This window comes from Chelonia mydas, chromosome 7, assembly GCF_015237465.2.
Source record: "Chelonia mydas isolate rCheMyd1 chromosome 7, rCheMyd1.pri.v2, whole genome shotgun sequence".
NCBI lineage: Eukaryota > Metazoa > Chordata > Testudines > Cheloniidae > Chelonia > Chelonia mydas.
This window is the reverse complement of record NC_057853.1, coordinates 47,635,496-47,661,905: the sequence shown is the minus strand read 5'-3', so window position 1 is coordinate 47,661,905 and position 26,410 is coordinate 47,635,496. Positions and strand designations below refer to the sequence as shown.

Here is a 26,410-nt window from a genome sequence, read left to right as displayed (position 1 = left end):
ACGCATCAGCACCGCAGGCCTGCATGTGGCTGTATACCCAAGAAGGCAGCTGGTTCACCCTGCTGGCCCCCCAGCTCTGGCTTCAGGGCTGGGGGAGCCAACTGGGCGGGCAGGACAGCAGGAGAGGCCCTTGGGGAAGCACCCCACCCCTGGAGAGGTCTGAAGAGCATTGTCAAAGAAGCCCAGGCACCTGGGGGAGTCCGGAAAAACCTGCCTCAGTTCTCCTAGCTGAACCCCAGCCTCCAGAAACTCCTCTCTTTTTTTGCCTCTGTTTTCACTAACAAGGTCAGCTCCCAGACTGCTGCGCTGGGCATCACAAAATGTGGAAGAGATGGCCAGCCCTCTGTGGAGATAGAGGTGGTTAGGGACTATTTAGAAAAGCTGGACATGCACAAGTCCATGGGGCCGGACGAGTTGCATCCGAGAGTGCTGAAGGAATTGGCGGCTGTGATTGCAGAGCCCTTGGCCATTATCTTTGAAAACTCATGGCGAACGGGGGAAGTCCCGGATGACTGGAAAAAGGCTAATGTAGTGCCAATCTTTAAAAAAGGGAAGAAGGAGGATCCTGGGAACTACAGGCCAGTCAGCCTCACCTCAGTCCCTGGAAAAATCATGGAGCAGGTCCTCAAAGAATCAATCCTGAAGCACTTACATGAGAGGAAAGTGATCAGGAACAGTCAGCATGGATTCACCAAGGGAAGGTCATGCCTGACTAATCTAATCGCCTTCTATGATGAGATTACTGGTTCTGTGGATGAAGGGAAAGCAGTGGATGTATTGTTTCTTGACTTTAGCAAAGCTTTTGACACGGTCTCCCACAGTATTCTTGTCAGCAAGTTAAGGAAGTATGGGCTGGATGAATGCACTATAAGGTGGGTAGAAAGCTGGCTAGATTGTCGGGCTCAACGGGTAGTGATCAATGGCTCCATGTCTAGTTGGCAGCCGGTGTCAAGTGGAGTGCCCCAGGGGTCGGTCCTGGGGCCGGTTTTGTTCAATATCTTCATAAATGATCTGGAGGATGGTGTGGATTGCACTCTCAGCAAATTTGCGGATGATACTAAGCTGGGAGGAGTGGTAGATACGCTGGAGGGGAGGGATAGGATACAGAAGGACCTAGACAAATTGGAGGATTGGGCCAAAAGAAATCTGATGAGGTTCAATAAGGATAAGTGCAGGGTCCTGCACTTAGGATGGAAGAATCCAATGCACCGCTACAGACTAGGGACCGAATGGCTAGGCAGCAGTTCTGCGGAAAAGGACCTAGGGGTGACAGTGGACGAGAAGCTGGATATGAGTCAGCAGTGTGCCCTTGTTGCCAAGAAGGCCAATGGCATTTTGGGATGTATAAGTAGGGGCATAGCGAGCAGATCGAGGGACGTGATCGTTCCCCTCTATTCGACACTGGTGAGGCCTCATCTGGAGTACTGTGTCCAGTTTTGGGCCCCACACTACAGGAAGGATGTGGATAAATTGGAGAGAGTCCAGCGAAGGGCAACAAAAATGATTAGGGGTCTAGAGCACATGACTTATGAGGAGAGGCTGAGGGAGCTGGGATTGTTTAGTCTGCAGAAAAGAAGAATGAGGGGGGATTTGATAGCTGCTTTCAACTACCTGAAAGGGGGTTCCAAAGAGGATGGCTCTAGACTGTTCTCAATGGTAGCAGATGACAGAACGAGGAGTAATGGTCTCAAGTTGCAATGGGGGAGGTTTAGATTGGATATTAGGAAAAACTTTTTCACTAAGAGGGTGGTGAAACACTGGAATGGGTTACCTAGGGAGGTGGTAGAATCTCCTTCCTTAGAGGTTTTTAAGGTCAGGCTTGACAAAGCCCTGGCTGGGATGATTTAACTGGGAATTGGTCCTGCTTCGAGCAGGGGGTTGGACTAGATGACCTTCTGGGGTCCCTTCCAACCCTGATATTCTATGATTCTATGATTCTCTCAGCAGGGTGCCCATTCTGGAGCCCCACCTGGGTTCCCTGCCAGCCAACACAGATACAACGCTGCTGCCTTCACCCCTCCATGAGTGACCCTCACATACCCAGGCAGCCTGCCCCCTTAGGCCAGGATCGAGGGTGAACATAGGCCCAGCCCCTCACTAGCCGGGTGGTGAGCTGTGACTCTGCATGGGCTTTTCCTCTAACTACAATCTAGGCACCCCTACCAGCTCACTTTCCAGTCCAGCCCAGCAACAGCCAGTATAACCAGGACCCTGCTGCCGGGACTACTCAGGTTCACACAGGAAAAGTTCAGAGTGACTCGGGCTCTCCCTTGATGGGGAAATCAAAGCCATCACGTGGTTCCCACGGCGCTAGGGCTAGCGCAGTCAAACTCTCACTAGCAGCTAGGGCAGGAGGCCCCCTCACTGCCTGGGGACCCCCACCCACAGCCAGCTAGGGAGCTCTGCAGGTCTCCCCACTCCAAGGCACCAAGAACGGCCCCTGCTGTGGGTCTGGGAGTAGGCCACATCCACGGTGGCTTCTTCTGCCCATGTCCTGCCCCTCAGCCAGCCAGACCCTGAGGAAGAGGGACCCATGACCATAGCATGTGGAGAGGGCTGGGAGCCATCTTTGGTTTGGGCTGAAGTCTGATGGGACCACAGGTCAGAGAGGTGGAGAAGACCTGTCCAAAGGGGGCGCAGAAGATATTAAACAGGTGCACGCTGCTGGTGCCCCCAGGTTTGGCTTCACCCCAGCGAACTGGCCGAGTGGGAGGACAAAAGGAGAGGCCCATGGTGAACTGATTCTCCTCATGCCCACCACAAGCAGTAACGAGGGGGCATCCCAAATTGAAGACAGCAGCCAACCAAACACGATTTCACTGGACCCTCCCAGCTCTGACACAGTCTGCATGGGATGGGCACCCTATGGAAATCACTAACCGCAAGGTCAGTAACACAATAACAACAGTATGTGTGTATGCGCGCGTGTGTGTGCGTGTGTGTGTGTGTGTACACATATACAATATAAATTAATGTAGGTTCTCCTAAACTATTTCCATTAGCAGCAAATCAATTTTTAGGGATTGTTTAGTTTCTATACAGGCTCAATGGCAGGGTCACAATTCCCAGCACACACTGCCAACTCTCAGTGGGGCACCCTCTGCCAGCCAGTGGGGAAGGCCCTCCTGAGAAGGGGGCATGGTTGGGCCATGTCTCTCAGTGCTGTGGGGCAGGGAGCTGATCCAGGCAGCGGGCAAGGCCCCCTTTGTGATAGCAGATGGGGGGGGCATACCAGGGCTGGCTTTGGACCCTCCACCCACACGGGCCAAGGTGAGACATGCCAAGGCCCTGCTCCCTCCAGTGCAGGGTGTCCCTGCCCCTCAGTTCACGCCAAATGCCACCCTCCTTGGCAGGTGTGAGATCATGGCTGCGGGCTTAGCACAACTCTGCCGCTGCCTCACAGAGTGTGGGACCCCCCCCACTCAACAGGAAAAGGGACTTCGGAAGGGCGTGTTTGGCCCTGTGCCCCAGCAGGGAAAAAGAAACTGAGGCACAGGACGGGACAGCACTACACCCTGCCCCATTTCGTTTCTTTTTCGCCGCCGAGCTGTTCCCTGACAGGACGTGCCCTCTGTCTGCGTCACTTCCCACTTAGCAGCACTCGCTTCCTGTTTCCCTCCCCCCTGGAACAATCCTCTGCCTGCCTCGCTGGCACCGCCATCGGGGGGCTTCTGGCTGCTCCACATGTGCATGGAGCGGCTCCGTCTCGCGGCCAGCCCCCAGTGAGGTAGGGAAGTAGCAGCCCCATTTTACAGATGGGAAAACTGAGGCAAGCTCACCTAGCCAGACAAGGGCAGAGCTGGGAATAGAGCCCACTCCCACGCTACAACCATTAGACCTGCTTCTCCTCCTTCTGGCACTTGAAGCTCCCCGGCCGGACTGGCCCAGCCCAGCCAGGCCCACGGATTGCTCGGCCCCCCCATGCTACATTCATTGGCTGCGAAGGGCTGGCTCGCCTGCGCTGGGAAAATCCCAGTAGTGTCACAGGGCTGCGGGTGCATCCCTGGTTCGGCAGTGGTGAGGACCGGGTCGCTGGACAGTACTAGCAGCAGGACAGGGGCAGGGGAGCATGGCTCAGTCAGCCCCATCTCCCAGGGCGTGGGGCGGGGGCAGGAGGGTGCCTCCTGTTGCCCTCTTAGTGGCTGCCCCCGCTCTTGCCGCCACCCATCGCCCAGTCGCTGATGATGAAGCTGAGACTCATGACCATGAAGAGCACGCCGAGGCCCGCGAAGCCGGCAGCCTGCAAGGGAGGAGACAGGGGGCAGGAGACATCAGCCCCAGGGCGGGCTCGGCCCACTGGGCACAGCTCCAGACATCTGACCCCTCCCACCCCACCCCTCAGACACAGAGCTCCACCTCCAACCTCACCTACCCAGAGCCCCTCAGACACAGCTCAACCCTCAACCTTGCCCACCTCTGCCCCTCAGACACAGAGCTCCGACCTCGACCCAGCCCACCTCTGCCCCTCTGACACACAGCTCCTCCCCAGCGTCACCCACCCACTCTCCCCAGACACACAGCTCCGCCCCAACGTCACCCACCCGCGCTCCCCAGACACACAGCTCCGCCCCAATGTCACCCACCCGCGCTCCCCAGACACACAGCTCCACCCCCAACCTCACCCACCCGCTCTCCCCAGACACACAGCTCCGCCCCAATGTCACCCACCCGCGCTCCCCAGACACACAGCTCCGCCCCCAACCTCACCCACCCGCTCTCCCCAGACACACAGCTCCGCCCCCAACCTCACCCACCCGCTCTCTGCAGACACACAGCTCCGCCCCAACCTCACCCACCCGCTCTCCCCAGACACACAGCTCCGCCCCAACCTCACCCACCCGCGCTCCCCAGACACACAGCTCCGCCCCAACGTCACCCACCCGCGCTCCCCAGACACACAGCTCCACCCCAATGTCACCCACCCGCGCTCCCCAGACACACAGCTCCGCCCCCAACCTCACCCACCCGCTCTCCCCAGACACACAGCTCCGCCCCCAACCTCACCCACCCGCGCTCCCCAGACACACAGCTCCGCCCCAACGTCACCCACCCGCTCTCCCCAGACACACAGCTCCGCCCCCAAGCTCACCCACCCGCTCTCCCCAGACACACAGCTCCGCCCCCAACCTCACCCACCCCGCTCCCCAGACACACAGCTCCGCCCCCAACCTCACCCACCCGCTCTCCCCAGACACACAGCTCCGCCCCAACGTCACCCACCCGCTCTCCCCAGACACACAGCTCCGCCCCAACGTCACCCACCCGCTCTCCCCAGACACACAGCTCCGCCCCAACCTCACCCACCCGCGCTCCCCAGACACACAGCTCCGCCCCCAACCTCAGCCACCCGCTCTCCCCAGACACACAGCTCCGCCCCCAACCTCACACCCCCCCAGCCCGACCAACCCACCCAGCGCTCCCTAGACACACAGCTCCGCCCCCAACCCTGCCCACCTGTGCCCCTCAGACACAAAGCTCTGACCTCAACCCCACCCAACTGTGCCCCTCAGAAACACAACTCCACCCCAACCATGCCCCTCAGACGCACAGCTCCACCCTTGACACCACCCACCTGCATCCCCAAACACACAGCTCCACCCCTGACATCGCCCCCTGTACCCTTCAGACACACAGCTCTGCACCTGATCACACCCACCCATGCCCCTCAGACACACAGCTCATCCCCTCCCCCCCAGCCCAAACTTAATTGTTATAACTATCTCCCTTTCTTCTGCAGGCCCTTCCTCCCGAGGTCCCAGTGGTTAGAGCGGGGGTTAGGCGCCAGGATTCCTGGGTTCTATCCCGAGCTCTGGAGGGTGTGTGGCTTAGTGGTGGTGGTGTGGCTGAGATTCAGGACTCCTGTGTTCTATCCAAGGTCCCTCTATGTTTTTTACATCCATGTGTGGAATGAATGTTGTTATGTTCATATTGGAGGATGTGTGGCAGGTTGGGGCAGAGGGGTTCAGAGTGTGGGAGGGTGCTCAGGGCTGGGGCAGGGGGTTGCATTGCAGGGGTGAGGGCTCTGGCTGGGGGTGCAGGCTCTGGGTGGGGCTGGGATGAGGGTTTGGGATGGGGCTCAGAGTTGGGGCAGAGGATTGGTATGTGTGGGGGGGTGAGGGCTCCGGCTGGGGGTGCGGGCTCTGGGATGGGGCTGGGGATGAGGGGGTTGGGGTGCAGGCTGCCCTGGGGAGAGAGGACTCGACTCCCCCCAGCCCTCTCTTGCCACAGCAGTCCGGGGCCGGATGAGAGGTGCCTCTCCCCGCTGCGTGCCTGCGTGGCCCTTAATAGCCTGATGCACAGCTGTGCAGCTTAGAGGGAACTTAGGTTCTATCCCTGGCTGTGGGAGGGGAGTGGGGTCTAGTGGTTAGTGGTGATGGTCTCAGATTCAGGACTCGTGGGTTGTATCCTCGTGACATCTGAGGAGCCTCCCATGCTATAAATGCGCCTCCTTGCTTCTAAAGTGAGAGCCAACCCTCTGCAAAGTGCGAGGGATTTGTGGTTCCCCCTAAAATTGTGCCCCCCCCCCATACACACAGAGGGGAGGACTCTGGAAATTAAGGCCATTGTTTTCAGAATATTGATAGCTATTAATGTTAGGTGACTGCTTTGAAACACACTGGCAGGGAGGCATGACCTCAGCTGTGCCGATTGCCCTGCTGGTCCTATGGCCTCTCAGTGGGGGGGGTCAGTGCCCAGCACCCCTGAGAGTTGGACGGGAGGCCTCTGGAGGGGCCCCAAAAGCAGAGTCAATGCTGGCCCAGGGCCACCCTCTGCATAGAATCCTAGAATATCAGGCTGGAAGGGACCTCAGGAGTCATCTAGTCCAACCCCTGCTCAAAGCAGGACCAATCCCAACTAAATCTTCCCCATGCGTGCCCATTAGCTGCACGATTCCCCCAACAGTAGCTTGGCTGGAGAGGATGTACCAGGATCTTGGGGGTGGACTTCGGGGGCTCCTTGTCCTTGGGTACGATGCGAATGTAGAAGATGGCCGGGAAGATGAAGATGAGGCAGGGGGCTGATGTGGCACCTGGAGAACATCAGGAGAGAATGGGTACGGAGGCGCGGGGGAGCAGCCAGCAGCTCCCAGCCCCCCACAACCACCTGACCCCAAGCCAAGCCCCAGACCTGGCTAGATCCAAACCTCCCCCCTCTATTAGCTTCCTTGGAAACAGTGGGACTAGCCATCCTGGCACAATCTCCAGGTGCCAGCCTTGCCCCGTGGCCAGCCAGGGATCCCAGGAACAGATCTAATAAGGAGTCCAAAGAAGTGGGTTTTTTACCCACGAAAGCTTATGCCCAAATAAATCTGTTAGATTTTAAGGTGCCACCGGACTCCTCATCAGTTTTGTGGATACAGACTAACACGGCTATCCCGTGATACTAGGAACAGATCTGGCATGATGAGTGCGGAGGCAGAACTGGAATTAAAAAAACACCCAAACTGCAAACAAAGAGAAGCCCCCAGGCTTCAGCCTTGAGCCCTGGGCTTTGAGCTAACACAGTGGACAAGCTGGGACTCCAGAGTCCAGGGACAACGGAGAGCAGCTGGTGCCGCATTTAAATCCTGTGGTTACAATGATCAGAGGGGAGCAGCAAAGGGAGGGGGGCCTTTTGTCTGTCTGGGCCACTCCTGAGAGGAGTTGGGGGAGTTCAGTTGAAGCGTCGACCAATGCTGTAGTGATAGTGCTGTGGGGCAGAGATCGTGGGCTGAGAAGGGAATGGAGCAGACAGCCCCAGGCTGGGAGGGGACACTGAAGCACAGAGAGGGGATGTGACCTAGCTGAGGTTGTCCAGATTGCTAGGCCAGCCCTAACCAGTAGGCAATGCTGCCTCCCCTGTAGCAGGCTGTGGAGACTGAACTCCCTCACCACTGGGGTCCGATCCCAGCACTGCTACCGACTCACTCTGTGGCCTTAGGCAAAGGACGCTCAGTGCCACAGTTTCCCCACCGGCACTCCTTCCCTTGTGTGGCCGAGCCGTGTTTGTACAGGTTCCTCCAGCCCAGGGCTGAGGCAGGCCAGCAGGGGGCAGTGTGCATGGGAGACTACCCTTGTGCTGGGGAGGAGCAGTGGATTTCACGGGCGGGGGGGGCTGGGAATCTGGTACGACAGACCAGACACTATTTCCCAGCCTACAGGGTGCCAGTGTGGGGAGTGCTGGGCTCCCTGCAGCGCCGTGGGGGTGGCTCAGGCAGTACGCGCCAGGACTCACCAATCAGGCCGAAGATGCCGAGGATGGAGGGGGCAAAGATGACCAGCAGGTTGATGGTGCTCAGCAGGACCACAGCGATCGCCGTGTGACGGACCCAACTGAAGTCCTTGCCTTGGAAGAGCATCTGCTGGATGGCGCGGCGCACCTAGTGGGGAGAGGGTCAGATTGCATTCCCAGCGTTGGGCCCACAGCCAGTTCCCTTTCCGGAGCCCAGCCTGCTCTGGGCCCACCACACCCGCCATGGACTCCCTGTAGTATGGTGCCCATCACCATGGCCTCTGGGCCCCACTTGCCCCACACCCGCGAGGGCCAACCTGTAGTATGGTGCCCATCACTGTGGTCCCTAGGCCCGCTCGCCCCAGTCCCTGGCTGGCCCCCATAACTCCCTTCCTGCAGTTTGTATAAATGTCCATTTCCTGCTGCTGTCATGTCCCTCCCATGCTCACCGCGGCCCATGCAGGGCCAGGCCCAGCCAGAGAAACCCCAGGTCCGACAAGGACCACGCGGTGCCAGGGCTCCACACTGGGCTGCCCTCAGTTGCCAAGGCCCATCCAGCCTCTGCTGGCACTACCCACAAGCGGCCAGCCTGTGCCAACTGAAGCCGTGCAGGGGCCTGAGACCATGGCGCCAGTGTTCCCCAGTGTGGGGCACTGCACAGGGAGCCAGAAACTCTGATGGCGGGGGAAAGGCCCTGTCCCCTCACCCACCCCTGCGGCTGGCGGGTGGCATCACCTACCGGGAATAGGACGATGGGCACGGTCAGCGTCACGGCGGTCAGCACTGCCACACGCACGCACAGAATCAGCACGTCGAAGGGGTCCACGTAGCTGTAGGTGTGCAGCAGCTCCGACTCCACCCGGCCTGCAGGACACAAACTGTTTCAGTCTCACCCAGGGCGAGCCCCGCTCATCCCGCTGGCCCACGGGGACACTTGTCCCATGGGGAGACCGGCCAACATAGCTCTGCAATGGCCTGGAGAGGCATTGGGTTGGTGCGTGACAGCGGCACCGGTCAGCCCTAGAGACTTGGAGCCCAGCAACATGACTTCGCTGGTGGATTGCACTGGAGGGGCCCTGCCACAGCTGGGTCTGGAGGTACCTGGGCAGGAGACGGCAGCCCCATACCAAGAGCCCCATGGCTCCTGCCATGGCTGGGTCTGGTGGTACCTGGGCGGGAGAGGGCAGCCCCATAGCCGTGAGTCCCATGGCTCCTGCCATGGCTGGGTCTGGGAGAACCTTGGCAGGAGAGGGCTGCCCCATTGCATGAGCCACACGGCTCCCAGCTCTCTGAGCCGTGCAGCCAATGGAGCCAGTAACCCAGTTCTGGCAGGTGCCGGCTGGGTCCCTCTGGGGCTAGTGATGTTGGGGGGAAGGGGGGAGCGGGGATCGTCTCGCCGGGGGGGGGGTGGGGTGGGGGTGGGCACTCACCGTAAAATGTGAGGTAGCCAAAGAGGGCAGCCAGGAAGTACATGACATACATGACGGCGATGGAGATGTTCGAGATGCCCTGCATCTTCTTCTTGGAGGGGCTGCGGGATGCCCAGAGCAGGGTTAGACTCGCCGGCTGCCAGCAGCCACCACCCGCGTGGGCTGGGCTCACCCTGCTCCGGCCGCGGAGCCAAGCTCTCAGTCCTGAGGCCTTTCCAGGCTGCTAAGCTGGGTCCCTCTTGCTTGGCACTGGCGAGGGAGAGGCACGTTTCTGGGGCAAACCCCGTGGTGCCAGCTGGTGCCTGGCAGCACAGAACGGATGGGTCCCCAGCAGGCTTGGCTGGGGAGTAGCACCCTATCTCCCTCCCTACCCCTGGAGTACCAAGCATCAGAGGGCTCCTCGCAGGCTGTGTCCTGCGAGCATCTCAGCTGTCCGAGTAGCCACCCTCATTGAAAGCAGGGCTCTCCGGTGCCAGGAGAGGGTGCCGGCCTGACACAGAGACAGGATGGGAGGCAGGAGCTACTCCCACTACTGGCCCTGCTGTAGAAAGGGGCAGGCGAACGGTGGGTGGTCCCTGCCCCACGTGGGCCTGTCAGCCATGAGGCCGGCAAGGTGAGGGCGTGAGCTGCAGAGCTGGCATGGATCAAGGGTCCCCAGAACGTCTGGGAGTGCCCCCAAGTGGCCCCGTGCCTGGGCTCCAGGTGCCACAAGGCAGAGGGCAGGTCGCTCTGGGCAATGAGGCAGGGGTGGCACCAGAACCCACTGGAGCAGAACCCAGATCTGGGAGTCCCAGGGCAGCAATGAGGCCCCTGGCTGGGGTACATGGTCCAGCCACAAGGGGTGGGGGCCCATCTGGGCATGGATCCTTGCCACGTTGGCATATACTTGGAGTTGCCCCTTTGCCTACCACGGAGCTACCCTGGGTTCAGGGGCTGAGCGACACTTGCTCAGGCTCCTCTAGGGAGCAATGGGGCAGGGTCCCGGGGCCGCCTCCTTCTCCGCCTTTGCTCCACCACATCCCGGCCCCCCAGGACTCACTCCTTCAGCTCCGTGTAGATGGGCAGCACCTCGGGGTGGCACACGAAGGCAAACGCCATGATGGGGATGGTGTAGGCTGTCTGCAGGAGACACCAAGGGTCAGCGGGGCAGGGCTGATGGATAACGGTGCAAGGCACCGGCTACAAAGAGCTACCCAGAGCACCCCAGCTGCCCAGCGCCCCTGGCTTGGGTCCCTACAGCTGGGCATGACACAGTGGTGGGAGTGAATGGGGAGGATGGGAGTGGAGTGGCCAAGAGGGCCCAGGGGAGGGTGCCGGGCTCACAACCTCCAGTGCAAAACTGCCGGCTCCCACCAGTTGAGTTTGGGTCCCTCCAAGCCCCAGCTCCTGGAGGCACATGAGCCGGGGAGAAGCTCGGTGCGCATTTTAAATAAAGAGCATTTCTGGGTCCAGAGGAAAAGTGGCCTAAGCACAACCCGATGGCACAGGCACCCCGAGGTGAACGGGAAACCCAGGGGATTGTGTGAAGTCTCACGGCTTGGGAGCCAGTCCTGCCATTTTGGGGGCTTGAGGCATGGTTAGTGGTCCTTGGGCTTGGCCAGATGGCAGCAGGGTCAGTGGCAGGGCTGGGGCGTGGCCATAGCATTCCCGGGACACACCCGCACCCAGAGCAGGGCTCCAACGGGATCCTGGCTGGCCTGCGGTGTGACCTGGCACAGGTGGTACCTGGGAGTTGAGTGTGAAGAGGCTGGCAGAGCAGGCAGCCCCGGCAGCAGCTGGCTGGAGGACCGGGTAGCCATTCTGATAGTCGCTGGTGCTGCCCTGGGCGTTGCTGAGGTTGCGTGTGCCATTGCCATCCTGCTCAGGGAGGGGGCAGGGGATCTGGAACTTCTTGTAGATGACCTGGGCAGGGATGGGGCGGAAAACCCGGTCAGCGCCTGGCCCTGCCAGTGTCGCCCACGGCCCCACAGTGGCTCAGCCCCAGCTCTGAACCTGGGAGGAAAGGCTGCGAAGGAGACGGGTGCTGCCGAAGCATGAGGGGGAAATCATGGGGCAGGGGACAGCGGCCCATCCCACTGCATCACTGACTGACCCAGCCAGGCCTTCCTGGTCCAACCCTCAGGGTCCTTCTCTGCCCTGCCGGAAACCCCAGCTCCCGCCTTGAACTGGGGGCACCGGTCTCAGATTGTGGGCACTGGAGCCAAACCCACCGGCCTGCGAGACGAGCAACGGAAACCCCACAAAGTCTTTGTAACCGCTCGGCCCTTCCAGGGCCTGACGTCACAGCAGGGTTTGGTGATGGGCAGAGAATTCTCATATCTGGTGCGTTGTGCGTGCCTCTCCGTGTGCCTGTGTGCACGTGCATGAGCGTGTGTGTGCCTCTGTGTGCGTGCATGAGCATGTGTGTGCCTTTGTGCACGGGCATGAGCGTGTGTGTGCCTCTGTGCGCGGGCATGAACCTCTCCGTGTGTTCTGCTGTCCCTGAAAGCTCAGCGCTCTCCCGCAGCCGCTCGCCCACCCCTCCACCCGGGTCTAGGCCTTCAACCAGAAATAAACCAGTCCCTTGCCAGGCCAGGGTCCCTGTCTGGGGCCACGAGCAGCCATGACAAGCCCAGCGGGTCCCACCCCTTCTCCGCAACCCAGAGCAGAGACCTAGAGTCCCCAGCTGGTGTCTGGAGCCCTGGGCAGCCGCGGGAGCGAGCGCTGAGCCACCAGGCCCCGTCCTACCCCTGCTGGACTCACTAGCAACCCCCAGCACAGGGCCAATGGGAACAGAGGGTTCTGGGCTCCCAGCCCTGGGCTCCCCCCAGCTCTGCTGGTGCTCCTCACTCCCGACCCACAGCCCCCTGCTACCCCAGGCCAGGGCCCCTCCAAAGTGGAGTTTGCAGTGTTTCAGCTATTGCAGAACGGAACCATTTGGCCGCTAGAAAAGGCACATTTCACCTGGGAGCTACGCCAGCTTTAAACCCAGCTCCCCAGAGCTGGCAGGCCGCGCAGCTCCCCCAGGGACCCTGGTGAGGGGAGAGCGGCTGGTCTCTGCCCATGTGTAGCTGCAGCCGGCCCCCCCACACCAGACAGAGACGTGGCACTCAGCGCCCGCATGACAGGCGTGCAGCTCTTCGTGTCAGGGCTGAGATCACACCAGGCTCCTCATGCACTGAGCCCCCTATATCCCACCTAAGCCCGCGGAGCCCATCACTCAGAGTCAGGCCCTTCGTGTGGCCCCCGTGCTCCCGATCCCTCCCCAGCAGCAGCAGCATCCCGAGCTCCAGCTGGGCCACCCAGGATGAGGAGCAAGGTGCGAGCCAGCCCGAATGGCTCAGGAAAGGGGGCTCCCCCCGTCAGTCAGGGCCAGTCCCCACATCCCAGGTCCTTGTGCAGAGGGGTAACCTCATGAGGGGGGCAATGGCGGGGCTTCCCCCCGAACCTCCAGGGAGTCCCAGGGAGCTGGAATCCAGAGCAGCTCAGTGGGCGCATGAGACATGCAGGGGGAAGCTCCAGCCATGCCCAGGTCAGGGCGTGTGCCCCTCGGGAGAGCAGGCGCCGTTGCTGCTGCAGCACAGCAGGGGCTAGGCACGTCCGGCCTGCTGGCCCTTATCGGGGGTCCTGGTGCCCACCAGGGCCCTGGCAAACTCACCGAGATAAGGAAGAAGACCATGCAGCTGAGGGAGAACCCGCTGGCGTAGCCCAGGTAGCCTGGGGAGAGAGGAGAGCAGGGGGTGGGCGCGAGCAGAGGTGGGTGTGTCCCAGCTCATCATCCTTGGCCCTCATGGGGTTGGCACCAAGGGGTCTGGGGCGCGGAGCCTCAGGGCTCAGTCTGCTTCGGGAGCGATGGGCAGAGATCCAGCCATGGGCACCAGCTACCCCACTTATCAGCCATGGGCACCAGACTCATCCCGGGCTGCTGCCTCCAGTCCCCTAGCTGGACTCTGCCCTTGGCCCAGACGCATATGGGGATGGGGCTCCAAGGGGTGAGGCGCATGGTGTATGTGTGGGGCGGGGGCATGAGCCCTGGTGGGGCAAGGGGCAGCATGGAGAGCGCTGGCACAGATACCTGGCGCCCACCCAACCCCAGCGAGAGACAGACCCCACCGGCCCCCTTGTCGCTCCCCTCCTCCAGTCACAGGCTGGTCCTGCCCTCCACACACTTCCCCTCCCTGCTATCTCCCTTCCTTCCCCCCTAAGATTCGCTTCCCCGCCCCCTGCCCCGCCCTCAGCCCGAAGCAGCCTGGCTCCCAGCCCTCGCTGCATCCCAGCTCTGATCCCAGCTCCCCTCAACTCCCCACCCGCTCACCCCACATGGCGTTTGCCTGTCCCGCTGTGCCAGGGGTGGGTGGGGATGTGCTGCCCATCCGTCCATGCAGCAGAGCTGGGGGTGGGGCGGGCACCTACAATGCACCACGGGCCCCTCTCTCGGGCACCTCGCATCCCAGCCCCCCCACGCTTTTCCCCACAGCTGCCAGCCCCGACCTGGCCCCGAGCAGGTGACTCACCGAGCTGCTTCATCAGGGCCAGGGGCAGGATGATGGTGATGGAGATGAGGATCACCAGGTAGTTCCCGTTCAGGTACCAGTCCCTGCGAGACAAGAGGCCGGGTCAGGCCCTGCAGCGCCGGGGGCCCTGGGGCTGACACCGGCGCCTCGGTCAATACCCACCCCCCAGCCTGGGCTAGCAACCCCCCTGCCTCAGTGGGAAGGACCAGCCGGGACTGATTCTGGATGCCCGACCCCTCCGTGCCGTGCCAACCCCCACCCCAGCTGGCTCCTTCTCTGTGCCCATCAGTTGCCCCCTCCCCTGCACCAGCTGGGGGGCCTGCTGCAGCCCTGCTGCCTGGAGAGTCTCCCTCTGCTCCTCTCCCCCCACCCGCTCACTCTAAGAGTGCAACTCATAGGTCCCAAGTCTCCCCAAGAGGCCCTGGCATCAGCAGAGCCCATGTGGGGGGCAGTTATGGGTTAACGCTGCCTGGTCCTGAGCATCCCCCACAATGGGCACACGGGGTGGGCAGATAACGCATGTGTGAAGCAATTTAATATCCAGGAACGGGAAAACTGAGCAAGTCAATGCGGTGTAAGGTCCCCCCAGCTCTGCCAGTGCCACTCAATCCCAACCCGCAGCCCACTGCTATCCCATCTCCCTGCCCTCTGGAAGGAATGCTGGGCTGCCCGCCGGAACTGCAATGCCCCTGGCTGCCTGCCCCTGCCCAGACACATGGCCACACCCCGCGCTGCCCCCTGGGAGTACTCTGCCTCGAGCCACATCTGCCGCCCCCACCCTGCTCGGATGTGGCCAAAGCCCGGCTAGGCCAGAGACAGAGCTCACTCTGTGCAGCGAACACTGGGACCTTTAACGTGCCCTGGCGCTCAGCCTGGCTGCACTGAGCCAGCTCTGCGGAGACTGTGCCAGGGACCACTGTGGCTCCGGGCATCCACCTGGCCTGGACCAGATGACCTGTCCTGCGGCTCCCCCTTGCTCACCCCCATGGGCAGCTAATCCCCACCCCGATGGGGCTCCAAGCTCCTCCGTGGGACCTGACTGTCTCTGGCTCGGGGTCCTCCAGCTCAGGAGGGTCCCTGGGAATCGGGTCAGGGCCCCACTGGGGAAGCCAGAAGAAGATCCCTAGGAATGTGTGGGGAACGAGCAACCTCCTGTTGTCCTCGCCCATGGCTTCTCCCACGGGCTGAAAGCTAGGCCTGAGGCCTGTGGTGATGGGCACCCATGCTGGGGGGGACTGTAGTGCAGTGCTAGGTCCACTTGCAGGGCTAGCGATGGTTGTGGGGACAGCGTTGCCATGGGAATGGTTTGTAGCGCCCACCGTGGGTAGTTTGACTCATGGGCCTGGATCTCATCTCTCCTCTCCCTTGGTGCGCCAGGAGACGCGCCACTCATGCCCCACCCCAGGCTCAGAGCAGAATCCAGCATTTCGCCACTGCAGTGAGCCCAGCTCACAGTGCCAGGCACTGATACCATTCACATCAAGTAGTGGGGAGTTCCCCAGGCAGTGATCCCTGGCTAGAACTCTCGGGTCCATTCCTTCCCTGAGCAAGCAGCACTGTGATGCTGGGATTTGTGCTAGTGCCGTGTGGGTCTGTGGGGACGGTGGGGCACGGTCCTTGGGCGCACGTGGAGCTGTTTGGAACTGAGTCCGAGCATTGACTAGTGCCAGGATTGGGCCTGCAAGCGGCTGCCAGGCCCAACAGCGCCCTCGCTATGCTGTGCCTGTGCAAGAATCTAGATCCAAACACCCAGAGTCCAGGGCCTGGGCGGCTCCGGTCCGGCTGGTCTCCACTTAACTTCCAGGGGAGAGATGGGCTCAGGGTGCCTGGAGTGACCCATCCTTTGGCCTCGTGGGTGCCGGGCATGGAGTGCCTCTGCCGGCCTGTGGGAAGCCGGATGAACCGATAGAGGCACCGGGAGACAGGCTCTGGCACCCGGCATGGATGTTGGAGTGGTAGTGACACTCGAAGCAACCTCGCCAGCTGCCGCGTTAACCCCTTGGTGCCCGGAAGTGCCAGCTGCCCCGGCCCGGTGCCACATGGAGAGTCACACACCGGGAAAGGCGTGTGCCCAGCAGGGGGCTGGCTCTGCCCACAGGAAGAGGAAGCAGGGATTGGACATTCCCACTGGTTTAATCCGACACCAAAGGCTTATTCAGCTCTGGCATCAAGCTAAAATAGAAGTGACTAAATACAGCTAAATCCCTGTGACAGGCTGGAGGCCAGATCTGCCTGGCCGCCACAGGACGTGAGACACAGCTGAGCCTGGGGGAAGCCGGAGATCAGACGGGGGCAGAGGCCTAGAGGAGAGAGGCATAGGCAGGAAGTAGGGAGAGAGGAAATGCACCGAAGAAGGAGTGTGAGACAGAGCCAGGCTAGCGCGGCAGAGAGAAGGGAGCTGCGAGCGTGACAGAAGGGCGCAGACACAGCCTGGTACAAACCAATCACCAGGAGGCTCAGGTGTCCTCTGGGTGAAAGTCCCAGGCTGGGATCCCCTGGGCAAGCTGGTTTTGCAGAGGGGTGTCATGCCGTGCCTCAGTTTCTCCAACAGGGAAAGGGGGCTAATAGCGCTGGCCTGCCTCACGGTGGGGAGGAGATCAGCCCGGGGAGGCAGAAGGGCAGGGCCGGGGGCAGGAGACGGACCAATGGATAAGAGGAGGCGGCTGGAATCACATGGAACATTCTCCCTCAGAGGTCGTGGGTCAGATTTAGCGCAGATCACGGGGCAGATCAGCTTTCGCTCCATCTGACCCCTAAAGCAACCAGTCCCCAGCCAAGCACCACCTGGATCAGGGCTAGCAGGGGCTGCGGGTCGGGAGTGAGGGGCACCCAGAGCTGTGGGGAGAGCCCAGGACTGGGGTAGCAGGAGTCATGGTGTGTCCTGGGCTGGCTGTTTCCCCATGCAAAAGCCCCTCTCTGGCCCCCGTGAAGTGGGGCTGGGTCCGGCGCAGCTGGCGTTGGCTGCAAGTGGTGACTAGCACCTGCAACTCAACCCCCCCACGCTGTGGTCTTCCCCTAAGCAGTGTCCCTTCCCTGCACCCCCAGCTGGCTCAAGCTGCTGGCCTCAGGTCACTCCTGCCCCTGCCGGGCCCCTTCTCACCCCCTGAGCTCTCCGAGGGGCCCTCAGGACATCCCTTCTACCACTGGCTGGGGCACTGAACCTGGCCCTGGGAACGAGGGGTGGGCACGGGGCCCAGCCCTGCTAGGGATCCCCTTCTATTTGGAGCCAGGGAGCAGGGGCTGGCAGAGGCACTTGATGCCCCCCGGGCCATGTGGTGCCTGGGCTCTCTGCACTGGGGAGACGCCCTGGTTGGGGATCCCTGGCGGGGGGCTTGGATGCTGCGGATTTGGCTGTCCCTTCCCCCTCCTCCCACTGGGCCCATCCCCCTTCCACCCATTGGAGCTGGGGGGGCTTATGGTCACCCACACTGGGCCCCTGCTCCCCTCTTGAGCTCTCCGAGGGGCCTCCGGACATGACATTGACCCCCGGTGCTGGCTGGAGCATGGCCAATGTGTGGCCACACACGGGGCCCAGCTGCTTTGGGCACCAGCATGGGGCCAGGGGTCTGTGGCCGGCTGGGGGAGTGGGGAGACAGGCACATAGGGACTCACGTGCTCTTCTCCTCCAGGTTGAGGAAGGTCTGGATCACCAGCGGCACCTCGGACTTCACAATGTACAGGTAGCTGGACATGGCTGTAGAGAGCAGAGGGGCCGCAGGGCAGCCCCAGCATGGCCATATTACTGGTGCCCAGCAGACGTCGCCCTCCCAGCTGCAGTCCTGCCGGGCACTCCCCACAGCTACACCAGTGGGGAAGCCTAGGCGACCCCGCGGCTGGGCCTGGGGGTGCCAGATGGTGCCCTGGCTGGGTGAGCCCCTCGTGGGTGCCCCAGCTAGGTGAGCCCACTGTGGGTGCCCCAGGGTGCCAGCTGTGGCTCCGAGCTGTATGGGATAGGGGATCTGCCCATCCCCCTCCTACCTCCGATGTTCTGCAGTGTGATGGCGGTGGCCGCAGCCAGCTTCCCTGGCGTGCCGAAGGCCCTGTAGCCCAGCTGCTCATATGCACGTATCCCTGCAGGGGGGATGATCAGAGGGTGAGAAGAGCCACAGGGGCCACGCACCGGGGCAACACCAGCAGGGAGCAGCACCCAGGAATGCCAGCCCCAGCATGGTGCCCTCAGCCCTGGGCTAGCAGTGGGGTGGGGGCAGGGAGCTCTGCCAGCCCCGAGACACAACCCCTCCCCCCCAGAGCACCCCAGGTTTCCCGGCCCCGAGACATGACCCCTCCCCCAGCCTCACTACACGACCTCTCCCCCCTCAGCATCCAGGTACACTCAGCCTCAAGACATGAACCGTCCCCCTCATAGTACCCCAGGCCACCCGGTCCTGCGACACGACCCCTCCACTGAATGGAGCCCCCATACCTGCTGCACTAGGGGACTGGGAGACGACTGCATCCCCCGCACGATGCTCTAGCCCCTTGGCCCCCTAGGCTGAGAGCTGAGCACCCCCATCTGGTGTATTGGCCGCTGGCCCCCAGGGCGTAATCTCGCCCGACGCACAGCCCCATTGACGTGGACTGCAGTGACAGGGCGCTGGGACTTGCTGCAGGGACAATCCGTCTGCAACCTCCAGGCTTAACACAAAACCCCACAAGTGGGGCAAACACTATGAGCTCAGTGCCCGCACTGCCCCCGCCTGGCACCTAGCACACAGGGAGCATACGGCAGTGCGGTTACCTGGCCATGCAAAGGCCATTCCCCTCCGGCTGCAGTCGGTCAGTCAGCCTCAGTCCACCCTGGGCTGGGGGTGCAAAGTGACAAGTGAGGGGATTGGGAACATGGCACAAATGGGAAAGCTGGGCCTGGAGATGACCCCCCCCATCCTCCCTGGCTGGGGTCTTACCCACAATCCCAGAGGACTTCAGCAGCAGGTGGATGGAGTAGCTGGACAGCAAGGCCACTGTGGTCAGGAGGAAGCTGGAATGAGACGGGAGATGAGTGAGCCGAGAGCAGAGCCCTAGGAGGCTGCAACAGGGTGGGAGCTACGGGGACGGAGAGCTCAGGGCTGGCAGGCCAGAGCCCCAGGGGTCACAGGCGCTGACGTACCGCGTGGCCCGGGAGTGTCTCTGAGGGCCAGATTCTCCAAGGAGTGGAGTCCCTGGCACTCCCATTACCTTGGGAACCCAGCCCCTCTGTGCCCCTGTTTACCCTTCTGGAGCAGAGATTGTGAGCGTGTTACTCATACAGGGGAGCTGGGAGGATTCACCAGCCAAAGGGCCCTGCTGGCCCCCGGGGAAAACCCACTGGGTTCAGTGCAGGCTCCAGCCGGCCCCTCTCTCCGCCCCGCGGCAGGGCTCCAGCTGCACCGCAGCCTGTGCGATCCGCGTCTCGGGGTCCCACCTGCTCGTGGTGCTGGGCGGAGAGCGAAGGAGCTGCTGCCTGTCAGTGGTTCCTGGAGCCTGCAGCTGCCTTGGCATAATGGGGGGTGGGGGCTTGGAAAACCCATTAACCTTGTGGAACCCAGCCAAGAGTTAAGGGCTGGGTGTTTTTTAGGAGCGGTCTCTCCCCAGTCAATGAAACACGCCTCTAGCTCATCCCACGGGCCCCCGCTCCCCGCTCTCCTGGTGCCCGTCCTGTGGTATATCTGGAGGCCAGAGGGCAGTGGGTGCTATTGCACCCCCGCCTGCCACTGGCTGCCAGTCACTTCTGATGCCAGTCTGTGGCCTTGGGCCACACCTTCCCAGCAAGGAGCAGAGTGAGCCCCAGCCAACCCAAAGGTCAAATCTCCATCTGTGAGCCCTGGGGCCAGCTGGGCTCCTCGGGGTGATGCAGAGCCCAGGGGAGGGGAGGAGGGTGAAGCGTGGGGAGGATGGGCGAAGCACTGTGGATCGTGGCGGAGGGGGAGTGTCCAGCTGCTGGGCAAACTTCCAGAGCGAGCCCAGAGCCGAACTGGCTTTAGGAAACATCTCCAACCTCTTTGAAAAGGCCCTTCCACCATAGGAGCTACACTCAAAACTTTGCTCCACAACAAACCCCAGCCAGCCGCCTAGCCAAACACTCACCCAGCCAACCAACCGACTACCCATCCAGCCAACCAATCAATCATTCACCCACTCAAAGAAACAGCCACCCAACCAAACAACCACCCAGCCGCTCACTCACCCAGCCAATCAACCACCCACCTACCCAAACAAACACCCACCCACCTACTCAACCAACCGCTCACCCACTCACCCAGTTCCTCAAACAACCAATCAGCCACCCACCTAGAAAAACAACAATTAAAATCAGCCTGAAACAAATCAACTGAGACAACCCCAATGCAGTGAATTCATAACAATCTAACCTCCCCCGATCAAGCCTACAGCCCTCCCACGAGCAGAGCTCTGACCCCGTCAGGGGTACAGGGAAGGCACCCAGGCACTCTGATGCTTGGCGGCAGAAGATAGACATGACCGTCTGGGGGCGCTCCGGGATTTGGGATGGCCTGGGGGCCCTGTTCCTCGGCACTGTTCTTGGAGATGTCATTACCCCCAGAGCTATTTACATGTTCCCAGGCATGTGGCCTGCCCAGCCCCTCTCCTCCTGTTTATGGTCATTTCAAATCGCAGCCTGCTGTGTTTGCTTTGGAAGGGCCTTTGGTTCCCTCTGGCCAGCCAGGGACCTGGAGCTTTTCCAGAGGAGCCGGAGGGGGCCACAGATCCCCCACTGCCACAGAGCCATTGCTGGACACAGCTGTTCTGGAATGAGATCGGAGCCACGGGGAGGTTAGGACGCCTCGAGCTGGATGCATCCATGCCCAAAGAATCCTGCTGTCCTATCCACACGAGGACTTGCCCAGCTCTCGGGACAGCTGTGTCACCTGGGTGCACTGGACAAAAGGGCCCCAAACCATCCACACCTGCGCCAGGATGAGGGCATCGTGATGCCCTGGAACCCCCGAGATCGTCCTGGGCAAAGTGTCACTTTGCCATGTCATGCCACACGGCGCCAGCCTCCCCTTGGGGCTCTGCGTACTTGGTGGTGGGAGAGCAGCGAGGACCAGGGCTGGCTATGGCTTCCAAAGTGAGATCGTTCAGGCCACGGGGACTGAGCAAAGCCTCTAGGCTGTAATTGGCTGGAACCCGCTGGGCAGAGGATGTCGCAGAGGCGATGCAGAAGGCTGGCTCTGTCTCTGCCTTGTGTCGTTGGAGTTCGATGGTGTCCCACGTGCCTGGGGGCTGCTGGCAGCCGTGTCTGAGAATGGAGCCGGCAAACCAGCCTCCGGCCAGGGCGCACTGAAAACAAGGCGCCGTCTGATGTGCCGATGCCTGAGAGAGCTGCTCCCCGCGCGTAAGGAAGAGCCAGAGTGGAGCGCTCATCTGCACTCCAGACCCAGGAACACCAGGCAACTCTCAGCTGGTCTGGCCCAAAAGCACAGGACAGGTTGAGTTTAAAACAGGAGACAGTGGGCGGAGGGTCAGAACACCAGGGTCCTATTCCTGGTTCTGGCCTATTGTCTGATGGCAGGCGAGTCACCACCCCTGTCTGCCTCGGTTTCCCTGTCTGCAGCATGGACACGCTGACACGTGTAACAGGAACCAGGGCAGCCTGGCAGTGGGATGGGGCATTTCAACTGCAGCCAGACATCATAGGACTGGGGCCTGAAATACAGCTCTGGGTTTTTGGTTCTGATTGACCCTCCACAGCCACAGCATCTGAGACCCTCATGCTCTGTTGGGTGTTCAGCCTCGCAGCCTCCCTGCCTGGGGTAGGGCAGTGCCATTGTCCCCCCCACCCCCCCGTACAAATGGGGAAACCAAGGCACATCACCTGAGTGACTCACATACAATGTCATAAGCCGATCCTCCTGACCACCTTTTCACAGCTTCTCACCCAGCCTGGTGTGTGGCTCCAAGAACAGGATCGGGTCCTGGCTAATTAATGCCCTTTTACTTTCCGCTCAGATCCATTGTCATTAGTCCCGCTAGGTAACAAGGCGCCTGCCAGCGTCGCTTGCATTTGAATGGGCTTTTCCCCAGCTGTCTCTTAGGGAAGAAGATTTTCTTTTCTCTCCTGCCACCCCCAGAATCTCAGGGCGAGTTCACAGCTCGAGGGAACCAGGCAGTGCGGATCAGTGCCATCAGCTGGAGGTTCGTCTCTGGATTTGTTTGTCCTGGTTTTACTCAAGTGTAAAAACACTTTCCTATCAGTAAAGGGAACCCCCGCCCCCCCGGCTCTCCAACATCCACCTGAGTTCTGCTGTGATGCGGAGAGCTGAGGGCACGTGTCTTGCCATGTTGCGTAGCTAATCAGCAACCCGGACACGGCCTTAGTCGTTTCACAGCACAGATCACCGCCAGGGAGTCCTGAATGCTGGTTTTGTTAAAGCGTGGTGGCTAGAAAACTCATGGGGCTAGAAACAGGTTTGTGTCCTGCATACATACTCCAGGATAAATCAGGCGTGACCCCTCTGAAGCCAGCAGAAATGGGCTGCGGGGTCAGGCAAGTTGCCCCCGTGTGTTTTAGGAGATGGATTTTCCCCACTGTAGCAGCCTGGAACTTGTGAATGGGAACCAGGAAGTGAAACCGAGCGTGCAAATTCTATTCTTTTGGCTGAGCAGGATGCAAACAGTCATGGATCCACTCCAACCCCCTGCAGCTCCTTTCTATAGTGGCCCAATCAGGGCTGAGCCCCCACTGCTCCAGGCACTGTACAAGCACATGCAGGCATGGTCTTCACCCCGAAGAGAAAGCCATGAGCATTAACTTCACGTAAAGTGAGGCACACTTCATGTAAAGTGAGGCACACCGAAGGTCATTGGTGCAGCTGGGATCAGAACCCAGGTGTCTAGGCTCCCAGCTCAAGGCTCAACCCACTAGGCTGCACCATTACTGGATAAAAACAACTGGGAACAGGTGTGGATCAGTGCGCGTAGCAGAGATTTTGGGTCTGTTCCCAGCTCTCGCATCAACTGGCTGGGCCACTGTAGTTGAGTCTCTGGCCTGCTCTGTGCCTCAGTTTCCCCATATCTCAAGGGGAGATTATGGCACTGCACCACTCCCCAGAGCTTGTGGGATGAGCCTGCTGGAAAACTTCCATCAAAACATATTTCCTTGGGGAAAATACCGTTTTGATAAACTGACATTTCCTGCGAAATCATAGCGGTTTGGATGAAATTTCACTTAGAAAAAAACTGGTTAAAAAAAAAAACAGTTGAAAAGCTCTGAATGGGACTGTTGATTTTTCATTGTGAAACACCGCTTTGTTTGGAACTATACTTCATTTTCTAGCAAAACTAGAACGAACCCCATTTCTCAAAGGTTGCATTGGAGATTGGAACATTTCGATGGTGTGACGAAGTGGGACTGTTCTTAATGTTTCCTCTGAATAGTGTGGGGGTGCCTCCGTTTCCCCTATGCAGTTCTTAAGTATCTAGGGGGTGGGGTAAGGTTGTATGATCATTGCAGAGCCCTAGAGGGCAGGTGTGTGCAGGGGTCTGGACACAGAGAATGGGCGATACCCTGTTTCCTGGCAACTGATGGCCTGGGCCCTTCCCCCTGCAAGGTGAGAGCTAAAGGGTTGGAGAACAAAGGGATCAGGTGACCTCCTGGCCCGGGAAAGGGACAAAGCCCAGAGAAGGAGGGGCTGGAGAGAGTTTCAGTTTGGGGCTGGCTGGGGACGAGGACTGAAGTACAGACGTGGTTGTCTGGCTCACTGCCCCCCAAAATGGACCCAGCTGAGGGGTCCTGTTCTCTGCACCTACAAGCTCTGTGTTAGACCATGTTCCTGTCATCTAATAAACCTTCTGTTTTACTGGCTGGCTGAGAGTCACGTCTGACTGTGGAGTTGGGGGGCAGGACCCTCTGGCTTCCCCAGAAGCCCGCCTGGGCGGACTCGCTGTGGGAAGCGCACGGAGGGGCAGAGGATGCTGAATGCTCGGAGGTCAGACCCAGGAAGGTGGAAGCCGTGTGAGCTGTGTGTCCTGCAAACAGGCTGCTCACAGAGAGGAGACTTCCCCAGAGTCCTGCCTGGCTTTGTAGGGAGCAGTTCCAGAGCATCGCCCGGGGACTCCGTGACAGATGGCCCCCGAACCAGGGTTTCCAGAATTTCATTTCTTGGAAAATTTCCAGTGGTTTTGGAATCTCCCCTGAAATTTCGCTTGTTTTCACGGGTGGATGAATCCGGGGGCCGACCAACTCTGCTGTGCTGCATGCACTGAGGCACATGCGGAAGAGGAGGGCAAAGCAGGACTTGTCTCCAAAGGCGCCTCTGTGGTTGTTCTAAGCGCAAACCCAGGAGGCTGTGGCCGGGGGCTCAGGCTGGGGGCTCTGGGAAGGGCCAACCGCTGTGGAGCCGGGCCTCGCCTGAGTCCTACCTGAGTGTGTGAGTAAGCAGCAGAACTGTCCCAGGAGTAGGTGCCTGCTGGGCTCTGGAGGGGGCTGTCCTCAGGGCTGAGTTGGTTCAAGGCTCAGCCACCCAGCCAGGGCGCTCAGGACTGTGGTTTGGTGTGTCCGCACTAACCCACCCCAGCACCAGAGCCCATGAAAGCAGCCTGCCTCGGGTGTCATCCCGCCTGCAAAGGAACTCCCTCCACAGCGCTAACCCCACAGACAGGACAGGAGAGCTTGCTGCAGACCAGATACCATCGTGACAGGCACATGATAGCTAGCTAGATGGTACCCTTCCCCCACTGCCCATATCCATCTGGCCCAGCCAGTGGTCCCCACCCAGCCATGCCCAGCCAGTGCCCCCCACCACCCATACGTATCCTGCCCAATCGGTGCCCCCCAGCTCTCCATCCCCACAGGGCCGCCCAGAGGGGGGGCAAGTGGGGCAATTTGCCCCAGGCCCCGGGCCCCGCAGCGGCCCCCTCAAGAGTTTTCAGGGGCCCCCACGAGAGTTTTCGGTGGCACTTCGGTGGCGGGTCCTTCAGTGCCACCGAACACACCCAGAGTGAAGGACCTGCCACCGCTTCTTCTACTCCGGGTCTTTGACAGCAATTCGGCCGTGGAGGGTCCTTCCGCTCCATGTCTGCCCCGAAGACCCGGAGCAGAAGGACCCCCGCCGCCGAAGACCCCAGACCCCCTGAATCCTCTGGGCGGCCCTGCATCCCCATCACCCCTAGCCACTTGTTCCCATCCTGCCCAGCTGGCACTCACTTCCACTCTTCTCCTCCCCCTGTACTGGAGCCTGGCACTGCCCACAAGGCAGATGTTGCTGCGTCCGTGCGGAGGGCACGGGATGGGCAGGGCGCTGCTTTCAGGGACACGTGACCAAGATGAGCACCAGCTCCTCGTGACCCGCAGACATCACCCCCGCCGGAAGCTGGCGGGGTGGTGAGCCCAGGTCACCCCGTTGCCTGGCGCACAGTGGCCCAGTGCCCGGCTGGTTGGGTGGCCTCGTTGCTATTTGTTCCCAGTTCCATCCAAGGCGAGCAGCAGCGCTAATCTCTCCGGTCACACAGTCCGGAGTTTTATTACCATGCCAGGAGTTGAGCTAGGCAGGCCTTCCTCCTCTGCCTGGCACGTGGCCCTGTGGGTGACAGCTGCCCCGGGGCCGGCATCAGGGGATCCTTCTGAGGGGCCTCACAGAGCGACGCCAGCTGCTGAAAGTCTTCTGGGGCCCACTGGCCACTGCCCACAGGGTTGCGGAGGGCTGGGACACTGGGGGCAGGTGGTGCTTGGAGGCACCCAGCAGTGGAAGGATGTGGATGGGCTGTGGACGATCTGGGGTCAATGGGTAGGTGTGGCACAGCCTTTGTGGCGAGAGGTCTCAGTTCCCCACCCGCACAACGGAGCTAAGGCCCTTGTCCATTTAGGTGGCCTGCTCCTTGGGGCCGATGCCGGTTCTGGCTATCGGTGTGTACAGCGCCTGGCGCAAGGGGGTTGGGTCTCAGGGAGTGCCCTGCAGCCCCGTGGGATGTCAGGAGGCGCCCTGGAAAGCTGCCCTCCGGGGACATTTCCCCTCCCTGGATGCAGGGACCTCCTGCCTCTCTCGGTCAAAGGAAAATCGGCTTCTCGGAAGCTGCAGGCGGCCCTGGAGCCAGTCCGGCCTTGGCTGCCCTCGCTGCTTTGTTTGAATAGTTGTGAGCGGTGCCACAACAAGCAACGACCTGGGGGAAAGTCCACAGCTGCCGGCAGCCCCGCTGCTCCCACCAGTGGGGAATGGGAGGGCGGATCCACCAGCTACTCATTAAGGCCGCAGCCTAACAAGGAAGTGGGAAGCAGAGGATGCCAGGCAGTAGCCCCCTCCACCCACCACTGCCAGCCGCCAAGCAGCTCCTCAGCCCCAC

General features: G+C 60.8%; 1 protein-coding gene across 1 annotated transcript in view; it reads right to left on the bottom strand.

Annotated features, from left to right (window-relative positions):
- Window positions 1-3,546: 3,546 nt before the first annotated feature.
- SLC38A3 (solute carrier family 38 member 3) overlaps window positions 3,547-26,410 on the bottom strand; it is a 67,099-nt gene continuing 44,235 nt past the window's right edge. Inside the window, exons 5-16 of the mRNA XM_007052673.3 lie at window positions 19,039-19,112; window positions 18,113-18,205; window positions 17,747-17,828; window positions 14,135-14,217; window positions 13,279-13,337; window positions 11,367-11,543; window positions 10,681-10,760; window positions 9,642-9,742; window positions 8,951-9,075; window positions 8,215-8,359; window positions 6,927-7,030; window positions 3,547-4,240 (exon numbers count right to left, since the gene is read on the bottom strand). Coding sequence (XP_007052735.1) covers window positions 4,136-4,240; window positions 6,927-7,030; window positions 8,215-8,359; window positions 8,951-9,075; window positions 9,642-9,742; window positions 10,681-10,760; window positions 11,367-11,543; window positions 13,279-13,337; window positions 14,135-14,217; window positions 17,747-17,828; window positions 18,113-18,205; window positions 19,039-19,112 — 1,228 coding nt within the window. The 3' untranslated portion in view covers window positions 3,547-4,135. The remainder of the gene's footprint in view (window positions 4,241-6,926; window positions 7,031-8,214; window positions 8,360-8,950; window positions 9,076-9,641; window positions 9,743-10,680; window positions 10,761-11,366; window positions 11,544-13,278; window positions 13,338-14,134; window positions 14,218-17,746; window positions 17,829-18,112; window positions 18,206-19,038; window positions 19,113-26,410) is intronic.